Source organism: Ambystoma mexicanum, chromosome 7p (assembly GCF_040938575.1).
Source record: "Ambystoma mexicanum isolate Mex_15411 chromosome 7p, UKY_AmexF1_1, whole genome shotgun sequence".
Lineage (NCBI taxonomy): Eukaryota > Metazoa > Chordata > Amphibia > Caudata > Ambystomatidae > Ambystoma > Ambystoma mexicanum.
This window is the reverse complement of record NC_090939.1, coordinates 657,534,175-657,550,248: the sequence shown is the minus strand read 5'-3', so window position 1 is coordinate 657,550,248 and position 16,074 is coordinate 657,534,175. Positions and strand designations below refer to the sequence as shown.

The following is a 16,074-nucleotide window of genomic DNA, read 5'->3' as shown; positions in this document are numbered from 1 at the left end:
TGCTTCCTTGTGCGTTTGGCCTTGCTCGTAGTGTGCTTTTGTGCTCCGCCTTTTATCCCTGTGGGGAAGGGAAAGGGATGTCAGGTGTGCCTAGTTAAGATCATTGACTGACCCTGGTGTTGGGACATGTCAGGTTCGGGTGTTTGTCCATTGTCTGTCAGTGTAGGAAAGTGTTTGTGTTAGAAAGGGCGGGGTAGAGCTTCTACATATCCTACGGGGTAGGATGGGAAACATGTGTTAATGGGAAAGGGGAACCCATGTCATTCAGGGCCATCCAGCACCAGACTGTTTGGTGGTTACTACCAAAGAGAAGAACCACTCCTCTCTTCACTGCAGAACACCCTCCTGTACATTTGGGGTAGGGATAATGTGACGGGGATATCCCTGTTGATGCCCTTTTATGATTCTGAAACATGTGACTCAAAGCAGATGCAAGCCACCAAAAGATAATTTGGGCAAGTAATGTTCATCACGTGCAAGCATATTTAATTGTGGTTTGCATCCAGCCTTCTGAAGTATTATTATACCATACATGACTAAAAAATAGCTTCCAATAAATTACAAGATAAACAAATCAGATCATTTAGGCACCTTATAACCACGAGCATCTCTCTTTCTTTCTCTCTCTCTCTCTCTCTCTCTCTCTCTATATATATATATATATATATATATATATATATATATATATATATATATATATATATATATATATATATAATTTTTCAATGCTTATAATCTTTCAAAATGTCAATTTTTTCATTATTGATATAGAGACACGATTTCAACGATATTGTATGTTTATTATGATTTTATGCATCCCATATACCCAATAGAAGAATCCATCTACCTTATTAAACCTTATTAAAGAAGTGTGACATCTAGGTTACTTTTACCACCATACCCAGCCCAACTGGAAAGGCAGTATTATTTTTCCTTTAACTTGTTTTATAATTTATATCAGTAAAATACTACTTCAGAACTGGCTGGCTCAAAAGCAAAAGATAGTTGTTCTGACTGTGCCATCACTTTGGAAAGACCAACAGACAGCGATATTTTTGAAGCATTTTCATGGTCTTCAAGGCTTAAATAAAAATAACATTTTGAATGGGTAGCAACCACAGTCATTGAGAGTTTTAGGACTTATACTGAAACAACTGTTCACAGCAGATTTTCTATGGGGACAGACAGAGTGGGGCATATGGGGGTGTATATGGCATCTCCGTCACATTTTGTAGTGAACACAGTTTTTGCTAATGCTTCTATTATGGCATATTCCCAGCTGAGGCGGTTTGCACTGGGTGTACTAGACCAACCCTTTGTGCAGTTGGCCGAATGTCTGAACTACTCCCATCACTGCATAACATTCTTTTCGTATGCAATATTTTCTGGAGTCTCATTCATTACAAGGATGAAGCATGTAACGTTCGCTGGAATTTATCTAAATGGATTATTAGGCTGCTACTCTCTTCACTGGAATCGATAATTAGTCTACCAGTCCCACTCACATGGGTGAGCGAGTAATACATTAAACATGTGTTTTTAAATTCTGTTTTCAACATGGTCATAGTCCTTCACCCATTCATATCCTACTCCACTCTCTCAATAATGCAGGACACAATACAATCTGTTCATACCTCACTTGTCTTCTATGAAAGCTATGAATGGCACATTATTTTGTGATTATTATAATGAAATTAAGCTGGGGGGACCAGGCCAAAGATAAATCATGTGGAGAGGAAAAACAGCAGAAGCACATCATGCAGGATCAATACGAAAGACTATGCAGTGTTTTGAGCGGGAATTATCAATCATCCTGACGAGATACAAGCTTTTAGGAATCTAAAATGTATGAGCTAAAGGCCATTGCCTGAAGATGCAGGTTTAATGGTGGTGTGGAGGTCACTGTTAAGCTATTGAGGCAGGTGACCAGTCTGCTGTAGTGTCAGGCACTGACTTCAAGGACTGTACCCAAGCCTGGAGGTCTTTGGGATCAGACATACCAGAGTGCACAAGTAGTGAGCAGTCATGAAGCCTAAAGGTGTGTTATCAAAGGGAAGAGCAGGTGGGTAGGCTCCCTTCTCCAAATCAACGTGTTAGCATCTGCATGTACTAAGGGTAAATGTGCAGCTTCTTGTAGTTGGAGAGGGCTATGTGAGGAACCAGAGTATGTCTCACCCGCTAGTCCCCAGATATCTCTCTCTCACGTGGCCAGAGCACGGCCATCGCCTTTGGATCCAGACCATGGGGGTTGGCCAGTGCGGGAAGATCACCTGGGTGAGGGTTCTTCAGGGTGTGGGGGTGAGGTAGCCCATGGTGAGACAGTTTTCCCCTCTTTTATTTGTTCACCTGCCCCATCCTATTTTATAGGATTTTCCAAAGTCCCAACTCCCCCACCCCCTTTTTTTCACAAACACTGGGCCGAGGAAGAGGATGACTGAGAACAACAGACTAACTCTCTCACATCGTACTGGACATGTCCCGTTAAATGGGTCAGGCAAAGTCAGGCACTTTGCTATCAGGTGTATGCACTTATTGTAGTTAGATCTCCTCACACAAATATAAGGCAACACCTAAAGGCACACTCTGAGCAAGGCCGAGCACGAGCAGAACTTCCGGGATGAGGACACACACACTGGAGCAGAGCAACAGACCAGAGGACAAGAGCAGCGGGCCGAAAACCCCAAGGGTTCCCTACTGGAGTTTGTTGCATCCGACAGACTGTGAAAGACACGTGGAGAAGGCCAGATCCCATAAGTGAAGACTGCATTGTGTTCCAAGGATCCCAGTGACCCTCCTGGTTGAACGGCAATGTTGGGGAGGCAAGGCTAAGCTTGTGGTACTAATCTTGACTCGTGAATTGAAAATAACAAAACAAGAAAGAAGCACACACAGCCGGTGAGTCGGCAAGCGACCGGAGAGACCGGTGTGTGTTAAAGCGAATGAAGTAGCAACATTATATCACAAGTGAAGGCTGCACACATGTGAATGAGACGTGAAGAAAGGCAGACCTGTGAGTGAACTTTGAAGTAAAAAGCAGCTGTGAGATCGGCGATACTAAGTAACGGAGTGGTCCGGAAAAAGGAAGTAGCCCATTTGAAAGTCTCAGTGAAAGGTACATTGTTTGAAGTTATAAAGCAAATCAAGTGAAAGTAACTGTGAACTTTGAGTCAAAGTGGTCCTGCAGTGGTCTGGTAAAAATGCCACAAAGATTTGAAAGTCTTCGTCGGGGGTCCGAGCCCGGTTGAGGGGAAACCCCAAGTACAATAAATTTGGGGAAAGGAGCCCCTTGCAAGTTTGTGTTAAACTGTGACGTGAGAGGTCTGAGCCTGGCAGAGAGTGACCTTCGGGGACTGTGTGCTGCAAGGTCTGAGCCCAGCAGAGGGGCACCTTTGTGAACTTTACACTGGAAATACAATTCTGGAAAGTTGAGAAAAAGACTTTAACATGGAAGAACAGGCCGGCATCAATCCACAGTTTGGAACTGCTAAGAGTGTTAGAAACCGAGCCACAGTGTGTCATACTGCCTACATGGACAGTCTTACTCTGTGAGGAGGAGAGCTGGTTCAACTACTTTTGTTCTTTTGAAACACTGGTTTTTCCTTTTGCATACATTTCTCCTTTACCACTTTTTGTATAAGAGATAGGGCAGTCATTAGGCTTTGTTAGCATAGGCCTTTTTGATTTGACCGACGCCACTAGGACGGTTTTATCGTTTGATGATCGAGACTACTCCCATCTTAGTTATAGGGCAAATTAGAAGTTTCTCTGACCCCAACATTTTCAATAAAGGTTTTACAAATTGTATCCATTCTGTCAGTGTCATACTTGTGATACCATGCCTTCCCTACAGGTCGCACTATACATATGTCATCAAATCCATTAGAAACCGTTAGTAAATGTTTGAACAGTATGCTAGAAAAGGAGACTTCACTGCTCTCTTCTCCCCCAAACATCTGGTACAACAAGGTGGAGCCTGCACTACTGTCCTCCCCTACTCTATCTCTTTAAACTTTACACTTTGTGTTCAGTTACAGCATACTTATTCGTATATGTGCTAAATTGTAATTTCTTGTACATCATTTTGTACTTTTATGTGCTATACATTGTGCAAAAAAGTGGAGATGCATTCCTAAACCCTGATTTCTTACTTAAATTAAGCTGAAAATAAAAGTCAACTCTATTTGTTTTTTCACCTCTGTATTCAGATGCTGTTATTGATCTTGCTTCACATCCTGGTTACTATAGCAATCTGGTGGTAGAGTCTATGGGGAAGTGCTGCATGGCAACAGAGGAGATAGAGCGTGACCTCCACCGGTCTTTACCCGAGCACCCGGCCTTCCAAAGCAAGACTGGCATAGATGCACTAAGAAGAGTTCTGACTGCTTATGCTTACCGAAATCCTAAGATTGGATATTGCCAGGTAATTTCCAAGTGCAGATCACAAAAAGCAGTTATCTCTTTTGCATAAGTAAACGACTTGCCCAAGTCCTCCATGTGTATTTTGTTGGAACGAGTAGTAGATACCATATGCTGAGCAATGACACAACCCTCATTATAGTTATCACAAATGTCTGTAATGAAGAGGTACTAATAGAACACTCATGCACCCAAAGGTTCCTATACAACAAAATCCAAAGATTCAAGTTGCATGCATAAAAAGTCACTTGCCACCTCAATATTATATATACTTGGAACACATCATTTCCTGCTCGCCAAGAGTCTAATATCTTTTTTATTTATTTATACATTTGGTTTGTATTATCAAATCTTTCACAAATAACAGAAATCAAGATCAAAGAGAGCTATAAAACATCAGAATAAATAGAAATTAAAACATCAGATTCTGTACAGACATGTATAAATAGATCTCAATTATGGCATAGATCAATACATTACTATATGTAGTTTAGAATACAATCAATTCATACTTTCAATTTAAAATGCAATGTTACGTGCCTTAAAAAATCTCACCATCGAGAGGGTTATTAGCATGCCTTCCACTAACAGTGTTCCAAAGAGAGAGCTCTGTATTTAACAGTAGATATATCAACTATTAACCCTCTCAGATCTTCTAGTTCTGGACAATCCAAGAGCAAATGCTTGAGGGATTCCAGGTCTAATGATTATTTAGAAAACCTACAGCTGCAAGCATTCGTAGATAGCTTAGCTCGGATCCCAAGGATCTCTTGAGTAGGCAATAGGTTAAAACGGAATCTTAAAAATATATTTCTACAAAACGCACTACGGAATTCACCAAGGTAATTTGGAACCTGGTTAAAATGTTTTTCTTCTTGGTCAAAGTTTTAAAATACTTTATAACTCTTATATTGTGACTGAGTAAATATCAAATCGCTTGTCCACATTTTTTGTTTTGCTTTACGCGGGTTACTCAAGAGGTGTTATCTGCTAGTAAACATTGTGATGAGTCAGAAATGTGAGACGGACAAGTAGATAGTTTTCTCACAAGTAGCCATTTTATTAAACAATAAGAGTGAGACAAACACCTAACTTTCCCTTACCTATCAAAGGTTTCCCTGCCTGTCTAACTAAGGCTAAAGGAAAATGAACGAATGTCCAAAGATCTCTGTCCTAACACTCATACATTCAACAAAATCATACAGGGATTATATGGTTTTCACATTTCATAAAATAACAAGTAAATTAAAACCGAGGGATTATAAACATAAATCCTTGTATCCAGGGTTGAATCCCCTTGCCCTCGGTCAATTCAGGATGTTTCAAACCAGAATTCAAAATTAAGAAAGTTGTTTTCAATAGCCAAGTTCCGCTCGAAGTATGGCACAAAGATCTGTTCATTGTATAGGTCCTTCAATTGGCAATATAATTGTCCTAATTTTCAACAGGATTTCCCATTTTTCAAGACTATGGTTTAAGTATCCACAAACTGCTGTTTGATAAACCAAAAACACTTTCTCTTCGCACGTCAAGTCGGTATGCAATATAATTATGCTCTTCTCTGAAGACCAATCACTTTTCATTATATCACATTCTTCTTCATAAGCAACGCTGTTTTGTCAGGATGGTTTCACAATAGTTCACCAAAGCACACCAGTGGATCTACCACTTTCTTTCCACCACAACCATCTACCACATTGGAGTACTTCAACGTATCTTCTTCCTGGGCCACTCACCTTCCAGAACTAACCACTAATTGTCCCTTTCCTGCTATACTCGCCTTCCAGGATAAACCTCCTACTACTAACTTCAGTACTTTGTGGTGCGGTTTGTTTGAAATTTTCCACACTTCAATCCTCAATGGGGAAAGTTAATCAACAACTGTTTCATGGATAAGTCTTTTGACTTCCAACAACCACAAAGGGTTTATAACTTCTACAAAGATACAGTACACATTGGCAATGTCTCACACCGATGCAATGCAGGTTATATTTCTCTCCTCGTTGATGATCCTTACAAGGAGGATCCTTATTCTGCCATCTTTGTTTTTCTTGAATTGCCTTTCTTTGGCTTAGGCAATGCTGGTTATAATCTTCTTGTACAAGTGGTCTTCCTTTTTGTAGATCACATTCACTTTGTTTGAATATTCTTCCCTTTTGGCTTTGGCAATGTTGGTTACAATATTCTTTAACGAAATCTCTTTTTAGATAAGAGTTGCGCCCAAATTCTAATTCAATAGTTTGGTATTCAAAAGCTTTGTTTGGATCAAGAAGTCTGTTTCAGAGCGCACGGGGTTACCTGACAAAGGTCAACTCACTGGTCCTTCTGTGTGTCTCCGCTGGACCCAATGCTCCTGTTTCTTCTTTCGTCACATTTGCACAGGCATCTGACAACTCCAGCAATGTTTCTGTTGCTTGTGCCTCAAGTAGTTGGAGCTTTCTCTGCTCCACTCACAACTCCGGTGGGCGCCACACACTGGAGCTGCACGCAGGACAAGGAGAGCTTTTCTCCCCCTTGGGACAGCTAGTTTCTGTACCGCTTCCAGCTGCGCATTCTCTGCATTGTACAGGACTTCCTTGACACAGTGTTGTGCTTCCAGTACAGCGGTGACTGCATCTCCTGCTTCTGCTGCTCCCACTGCTTCTCCTTAATGGCCTGAACCTGAAAGGCCTTTAAACGTTCAAAGGTCCCACTGAGGTGTGGGTCATTACAACCACTAGACTGCATACTATAGTTTTGTAACTCTGTGGTCCTCTTCCTCGTCTTTGTACTCAGAGTATTATGGGACTTGAAGTCCATAATATTCTTTTTTTAAGATTATTCAATTTACTCTGCTTAGTGATTTATAGGATTTACGTTTAGGGGAAGTTCTCAAAGGAATTAATGGTTGTTTCTTGATTTCATAATTCAAACATAATGTATAATTATAACAATCAGAAGTAGTATTAACTCCCTGATTTTTACATATTTGGTTTCCATGTTTATCATAAGCATTTTCACACTGTATGCCTTGGGGAAAGCTGGGAGAGGAAGCCGTACGATGATAACAAGCCATGAGATATTCAGGCATTCAGGAATCCTCACCCTCAGATGAATGCCTTTCCCCTGACAAAGTCCTCACATTCCCTTGATGTCCTCCTCCTCCTCCCATGTGGTCCACCTGGCTAATACCCCCTCAGGGTTAGAATCAGGTAGCGTCTGCCTTCCCCTGGCCACATGGGAGGAGACTTTAGGCTGCGATTCTGTGAGGATTCCACAGGATTCATCACAGCAGTTTCTAAAATGTGTGAGGATTTTCCACTTTGCCATAACATATAGAGATAACAGGCCTAACTTGTATCGTATTAATTGTATAGGTAAACTCTTTGGCAAAGCCAGTACTTTACCCCAAGAAATACCTTCAAGGAGTTTTTACAGTGGAGATCAGATGTGTCTATTATGAAATCAGCCCTGTATACTAACGCAGGAACCACTTTTTGTTTATAAAAGGTTAACACTGGGCATAGAGAAAACTGGCCATACTTGCAATGTAGGGCCAAACCCTGCACGGCCAGCGCTGCTTCTTTCAATCTCAAGGCACGTATATTGGGGAGATCCCTTAAATGGGTGTTAATACTAAATCCCTGATACGTATACTCATTTACTGTGCCGATTGATGAATTGTGCAAACATCATTTGTAATAAAGATTGTCCACGCTGATAGCTCAGGAAGTCTTCATTCTATTAAAGACAAGGAGGCGAGCATTATGCTTATTCTTTCTTTAATTCTGCCATCTAAGCATTTTAACATATCAACTTAACTTATTTTAATATTTTTCTGATATAACATTAGAAAAAAAGGTAAACATTAAGTTCAAGTTTAAAACATCTCCAAAATCTCCAGAGTGTTGGGAACCATGACTCCCATGATCCTCAGGCTCTCAGTAGTCCTGACCCCTCTGACTGTCCACTTATCGCCCAGCATGGGGTATAAGCAGCTGAACCCAATGTCCTTTCCTCTTTCTTTGCCATTAGAGTCTTAGTTTTGCACGTGGACAGTCAATAATGCCGAAACCCAAAACATTTGTTAACTGCTCCGCTGCTGTAAGCAATCTTGGTCCAATGGGCACAACTTGGGTTAACTACTTCTTTTTAAATCAATCCTTTCACGATGCTTTCTGGTCTTCTCCTATGAGAACAGAAAAAAGGCACTGTGAGGCTGGGCATGAATAAAGACTGGCATATAATACATTACAGATTATTTCTTTAACATTCCAGGCGGGATATAATGCTCGCCTCCTTGTCTTTAATAGAATGAAGACTTCCTGAGCTATCAGCGTGGGCAATCTTTATTCTATGACAAGACAGGAGGCTCGCATTATGCTTGTTCAACGCTTGCCACCACCCTGTTCAGTATATCAGACACCGGTTTGAAATAAAAAGTCTTACAGGTCGACTCAGAGGACCAATCTGCTGATTTCATGATATCTTGAAGAGACACTCCTGCTGTAAAAGCTCTAGAAGCAATTGCCCCTCTAGCAGAATGCGCGCCAAATAAATATAAGTCTATGCCTGCCCATTGCATCACTTCTCTTACCCATCTAGCTATAGTCGTTGTTGCTATTGCATGGTGCGGTTTCCTGCGCGCTATAAGCAATTGGGTTACTCCGCGAGGCCTAATATGTGCTGTCGCTGCCTCGTAATCTTTAATGCATTGCGCTACGCATTATTTCTTATTCTCTGCAAAATAAGGGTAAGAAATCACTCTAGAATCGGTCTTTGTTCTCTTGGCGATAGAGAATGCTACTAATCTTTCTGTCTATCTCTAGAGCTTTAACGTCGGACACTCTCCGGCACGCCACTAAGTATAGAAGCATAGCTAGTTTCCCTGATAATTGTGATTGAGATAAGTGTACATTCTCTGGCCACCTCAGGAATAGATGGAAAACGTCTCTGACGTCCCACAATACTGCGTATTTAGGTTCTGGTGGTCTTCTTAATTTAATCCCTTTCAGGAGCCGCAATACTGCTGGATGCTCTCCGACAGCATTCCCTTCCACTTTATCGTGACCAGCAGAAATTGCTGATCTGTAAACTCCTATTGTTCTGTAGGCACTTCCTGCTTGGAACCGTGAAGCTAGAAAGTTCAGAACTTACACTAGAGGAGCTGAAACGGGATCCAAGCTGTGTTCTGTACACCATAGGGTCCAACCGTTCCAAGCGGTGCTATAGCTCCTAATAGTGGAAGGCGCCCAGGAATCTCGGATGCAATCTGCAGCGAGCTCCAAAATTCCTGGCAATTGTCATCTTTTCCTGAAACCCTGCATGTTATCAGCTGTAACGTGCCCGCTTCTATCATTGGATGGACGTGGCCTGTCGGGTCGAGTAGAAGGTCCGTCAGACTCGGAACCACTCTCGGAAAATCCGAAGAAAGTTCCATCGCTACTGGAAACCAGGTCTGCGTTTTCCAACAAGGCAGCACTAGCTCGGCTTTGCCTCTGCGGAATTTCGCCAGTGCTCTCGTGATCATCACGAATGGAGGGAAAGCGTAGTGGACTGCTCCGCTCCACGGGTGTAGGAATGCGTCTGCACCCGCTGCCCCCGGATCTATCCTCCAGCTGTAGTACATTTGTGTCTGTGCATTCAGTCTGTATGCCAACAGATCTATGTCCAGGGGCCCCATAACGCTTGCAAGCGTTTGAATATCTGAGGATGTAGCCTCCAATCGCTGGAGTCTGCAAGATATCGAGAGTTCCAGTCTGCTAGACTATTCTGACTCCCGGGAAGATATTCCGCGGTGACTGCTATCTTGTTCTGGAGGCAGTAATGCCAAAAATCTTTTGCTAGCTCCGCTATCATCTTGGAATTCGTTCCCCCTAATTTGTTGATGTAGCGGACGGCTGATATATTGTCCATCTTGAGCAATACGCAGCATTTCATTCTGTCTTTTGTAAATGCTTGTATCGCGAAGGAGCCTGCTAAGAGTTAAAGGCAATTTATGTGCAGACTTAATTCTTCTTCCGGCCACTTTCCTCCTGTCTGAATCTGTTCGCACCTTGTCCCCCAACCAGACCAGCTCGCGTCTGATTCTATAAATAGATCTGGAACGTCTCCGAAAATAGCTCGGTCGTTACAGGCTTCCATATTCTATAGCCACCATTGAAGTTCTGTGATGGCTTCTTGAACCAAGCTCACTATGTGATGGTAAGCTAAACCTCTGCGCAAGTGTCTGATCTTGAGCCTCTGTAATGCTCGGTAATGTAACGGTCCTGGAAATATAGCTTGTATGGAGGCCGCTAGTAGACCCACTACTCTGGCTAGATTCCGAAGCGAAATAGGCTTTTTCGCTATCACTGTTCTGAGTTCCTTTTTTATTGCCCTCACTTTATGATTTGGGAGTTCTAAAATAGCTTTCACTGTATCTATGGTGAAGCCGAGAAATTCTATCCTCTGACTGGTATGAGCTGGGATTTCTCCAAGTTCACTAAGAAACCTAGGGAGGATACAAGCTTGAAAATCCATTGGACGTCTTTCGCTAGGATTTCCTTGCTGGATCCCATCACCAGAACATCGTCTAGGTAGATTATAATGCGGATCCCTTTCTCCCTGATAGCTGCGGCTACTGGTTTCATTAATTTTGTAAAAGCCCAAGGGGCTGATGCTAGGCCGAATGGTAGGCACGTAAAACGCCTTATCTCCCCTTTCCATCGGAAGAGGAGATATTTCCGAAAGGCTGGCGCTATCGGAATTGTGAGATACGCATCCTTGAGATCTAGATGCGCTAGCCAATCTCCTGGACGTAATAGGTCCCGAAGGAGGTGAATCCCCTCCATTTTGAAATGATTGTATGTCAGCCAACAGTTCAAGTTCTTCAAGTTTATGACGGGTCGGATCTCGTCTTTCCTGTGAACTAGGAACATGTTGCTGAGGAATCCCTGTCCTCCTAGTAATTCGCGCTCTATTGCATTCTTTTCCACTAGTTTTGTTAGCTCGCTGTGTAACAGTGCTTTCTCTTCTCGCTGCATATAAATGGGGTGAGGCTCTATCACTTGAATTGGGTCGCCCATAAACTGTAACTTGAGGCCTGTTATCGCTTCTAAAACCCAAGCATCGCTGGATAAAGCTTGCCATTGAGTCACAAAGAGGAGGGTCCTCCCACCCACTCGTATATTTGGTGTACTCACTGCCTGTTGCACTGGGTTGCCGATAGGAGCCTCTTCCTCTGCGGCCTCTCATATTCCTTCCCCTGGCTGGAAAGAAGGTGTCTTGTTGGAGGCCTTCCCAATACTGGGCTCTTGGGCCTTGAGGTCTGCGCTGATAGTTAAATCGACTGGACGAACGACCTCTGAAGCGTCCGGTCCCGGCAAAAACACGCCCTGGGAAAATCTTCCTAATGGAGCTCTGGGCTCTCTCCAAGGCGGAATATGTTCCCACGAACTGCGCCATCTCTTTAGCAAACGCTTCCCCAAAAAGCAGTCCTTTGGCGCCTTTGCCCGCCTCGTAAGTGGCTAGGTCGCTCAGTTTATTATCTATTTTCAGGAGGACAACTCTCCTCCTTTCTGAAGAGAGCGCACAGTTAGCATTTCCTAGGAGGCAGACCGCCTTCTGTGCCCAGTTACCTAGGGCTTGGGTATCAACTGGGACTCCCGTGTCTTTTGATTTCTTCACTAAATCCATAATCGTGGCTAGTGGTCCTGCTAAGTCCAGAACTTTGTCTTGACAGCCTTTCCAGGCACGGTCAAAACCTTTTCTGATGTCTCTTGCGGATTTGATAACAAAAGTGACCATTTTAGGGTCAAGATCTGGTGTGTCGGCAAGCTTTCCTGGATGCTCTGATCTCGGGCACTCTGCCCTCATGCGTGATCGGACTTCTCTGTCCAGTGGCTTCCTAACATGCTGGGACATATATAATGCCACTCTAGGTGAAGGCGCCCTTTCCGATGACTTTGGGTGCCTAATTGCTTCCGGATCAAACATATCAATATGTTCTCCTCTTCTTCTGTAACATTTCACTTAATTTGTTCTATTACGGTTTCCTCATCGCCACCTTTTTCGTCGGGTGTATAACCCTCTTCATAATCCCCTGAATTGTCCACCCCTGGGGCAGGGGGTATATCTTTGCCATCTGCCATCTTTGCTAGAAAAGCCTCTTTTAGTCTGGCGACAGGGTCGCTATGCCTTTGGGGAACAGGGTTAACCCTTTCATTTGTGCCCTTGGGGGTCAGAGAGTCTGCGATCAGACCGCCAAGGGTTTTTTAGAGGTGTGAAGGTGTCCTGGAGTAAGACACAGAAAACAGATAACAATAAAACTCTATTAACAAAAGTCAGGATGGAAATACACCTATTTTGCCCTATATTACAATGGATTTCCCTACCAAACCAAAGCTCTTTCCAGTTCGCAGCTTTTTTCAGCTCCCTTCCCCAAGTATAAAGCAGTTCCAACAAAAGTCTCAGGATTGCCTTAAATTCAGAATGATATAGGGTCAACCAGCACTCTTGGTCCCCTTCCTGAAGTTCCAAAACACAGTTCCAAACACAAAATATCTGGGGTTCCCTTTCCCAAGATTCCCTTTCAATGTTATAAGGATATTTTTCAGTTTTCTTAAAGTTCTGTGCCACCCTTGTACCCTCTGTAAATGGTTGGTCTTTGTACAAAAATGTCTTGACTGAGAGTTGCAGTTTATTCACTTGTTAAAGTTCATTGAAGTCCAACATATATTGGGTTCACGTGTATTGCTGAAGTTCTGTTCACTTTAAGGTTCAATATGCATTGGTTTCTTTTGTTCAACGCTTGGTTGACTTGTAGATTCAACATATATGAATTTTGCTTGCATTTAAAGTTTTTTACTTTTGAGCTTGGTACATGATGGGTTTATCTGACTTTTAAAGCTCCATTCATTTATAATCTTCATAGGTAACCATTTTCTTTCAGTTCGGTATTCAATAAGTATGAATATATGTTTGGTAAGCTTTTCATTCGGTGCAGAATTCGAGAAGTGTTACAGGCCTTCATGCAATTCACCTTGTTGTAATATATCTTTATAGAATGCCTTTAATAATGTGCCCAGCACTCTGAGACTTTCGCAACAATTGTAAAAGGTTTCACTCAGTTCATTTTGTTGTAAGATGTCTTTGGAGTTTTCCTTTGTTACGTGACCAGCACTCAGAGACTTTCGAAAACATGCCTTCATGTACACGCGACCACTCCACTACAAAGTATTCTCAATTGCTCAATAGTTAATGAGGATTCAGATCGGAGACTTAAGAAAACGTGTTTTATCATGCACGCCATTACTCTGATACAATGTAATCCCCCGCGTAAGTTCAAACACTCGCATACCGGGTTTCCTCTCTCATAGAAACTCACTGGTTGCTTGTTTCCGAGTTCCCGCAGTGCAGATCTCTCGGCCTTCTGTTCTTTGCCTCAGGGCTCCACCTTTTGCCCCTCAGCCACTCCTATGTCAGCTTCTGATCCCAGGGGAATGAGCACTCGAACACCAGAACAAGGGGCAGTCCCCCAGCACTGCTCCCCTTTTACCATTCGTTTGGTTCCACAGAGCCCCAGTTCCCGGCCTGCCCTCCTTTGAACCGTTGGTGTGCTGCACACATACAGCTCCCCACTGCTTTTCTTGGCCTCTCTGCTGCTGCTTTACCATCACTGCCACTGCTGCTCTCTCTGACAATATTTGATTGGGCTTTTTCTACGCCTGCAGTCCTTTAACAGGCTGCAGGTGTGAATGTGCAATTAGCCCTGCCTAACCATCAATAAGGGGACATGCCTGACCTCTACAACTCTCAGCAGGCCTCTTCCTTCTCCCAGTACCAAAGTGGTAAAAGCACCTAGTTTTCATTGCTCCTGGTTCCCTCTTCTTCATCCCAGTACTGTTAGTGGTTATATACAAGGGTGTCAGGGGAGTTGGCTCATAATAACCCTTGAAGGTGGAGGAAGGGTTGGGTTGGGTTGGGAAAAGGGGGATACCATGTCTCTCACTTGAGCATCCCCCTCCCGGTCCCCAAACACCCTCTACCCAGGTGACCCTCCCTCCCTTCTCTACCCCCTGGGTCAGGATCCAAGAGCAATGGCCTTTCCCTGGCCTCCTGCGCAGAGGACCCATGGGAACAGGAGTGAGAATACCCTCGGGTTTCTCACAGAGGCTAAAGCAGCCAGCATGACTTCTACATCATTATTGCTTTATGGCCGCGAGCCAATTCTTGAATTTCTTTTAGAGAAAATACACTAGAAACGACTCCAACTGAGTTCCAAATTCCTTGTCTCCTGTCAAGGCTGAAGTGGGGCTATAGCAAGTTGGTGAATTAGCAAGCCTTTAGTCGATTTTTTTTTTTTTTCTTTTTTCCCCCCTGGCTTTTACAGATTCAGCGCCTTCAGGAACGAGGTCACTCCGATAACAGCATCGCTTGTTGTTACCACTGGTCAGCATTGTCCATAGATTTTCTGGGTCTAAGGTACTGTAGTTCTTCAACGGATCCACGAGGAATCGGCGTCTTTCCGTCACCAGACCTGTGCATTCAAGCACCAGGTTCTTTGTGGTTTCGATTTTGTTGTGTGATTTGCAGAAACGTCAATTGTTCGATTGAACTTGGTTGCGGAACGCCAATATTTTGTTGGTTTTCAGTTGGTTTAGTCTAAACCTTAGAATTTAAGCTTTAACTTCCTAGTTTACTGTACACGAATGGGGATATCAAGGACTGCTAATCCTCTGTCAGCACTCAATACTCTTTTTCCCTTTAACTATTAAATCAGACATGTTTGTGCATATAAAGATGCCTGCAAGAGTCTACTCTCCTTTGTGAAAAGGCATTTAATGCTATCCCTTATGAATCTACAATAAAGGTTCTGGAGGTATTTAAGATATCAAATATGTCTAAAAGATAACTGTTCAATCTTTACACAGCGTCTCCTCTTCAGATTCATCAGTTTCTGCCAGAATTTACTTTCAAGGCAGCATCATAGTTCAGCTTGGAGATAGTTATTGCCAATCTAAATCGTACCATTCGATGATCACTATAGGTTATCGGCATTGCCTCCAGTTCGGCTACAAACATGAAGATATTAGCCGATACAAAAATTAAATCTATGATGGCTTTCTGAGATTCTCTTTTCCAGGTCGGCCTAGCTGGATTATCTCATTTTACCGACCCATTCAACATACAAAGCCCTCTGGATTCCATAAGCAAGACTCATACCATTCCCTGCTTCCTGGCAGCAACCCGACCACCCATTTGCGAGGGAAAATGAGTGTCCAAAGGGTTGCATTTAATATTCAGATTCTCACACAAGATTATTGCCATGACAGGCGGGTCCTACAAGGTGAAGTCCAAGACTCCAGCTACTGATTCAGTGAAGGCCTCTTCCATTGTGCCAACCGGTTTCCAGTGCAGGTTTATTAGCACCCAAACTCCTTGTTTTTCAAAACCCAGGCCATCCCACTCAAACCTAGAGGCCTGCTTTCAGGGATTAGGTGACAGCCACTCTCGTAGGGCTAGGCCTCTACCACGTCTGACTGCTGTTAGAGGCCTGATGTCGTATGCCCTTTTAGGACTTTTAAAGCTGGAGTTAAGAACATTAAGTATCCACCCAAAACTGGAGTAACAGTGAGACATGTTTCTTGTAAACAGAAAATTTCCAAGGACGTTAATATGTTATTGTCAGACTGGAAA

General features: G+C 43.0%; 1 protein-coding gene across 3 annotated transcripts in view; it reads left to right on the top strand.

The window, feature by feature from the left end:
* Positions 1 to 16,074, top strand: part of TBC1D8 (TBC1 domain family member 8) — a 1,594,530-nt gene that overhangs the window by 735,617 nt on the left and 842,839 nt on the right. For all 3 annotated transcript variants that reach the window (XM_069636713.1, XM_069636714.1, XM_069636711.1), the window contains exon 10: positions 4,206 to 4,420. In XM_069636713.1, the coding sequence (XP_069492814.1) occupies positions 4,206 to 4,420 (215 nt within the window). The remainder of the gene's footprint in view (positions 1 to 4,205; positions 4,421 to 16,074) is intronic.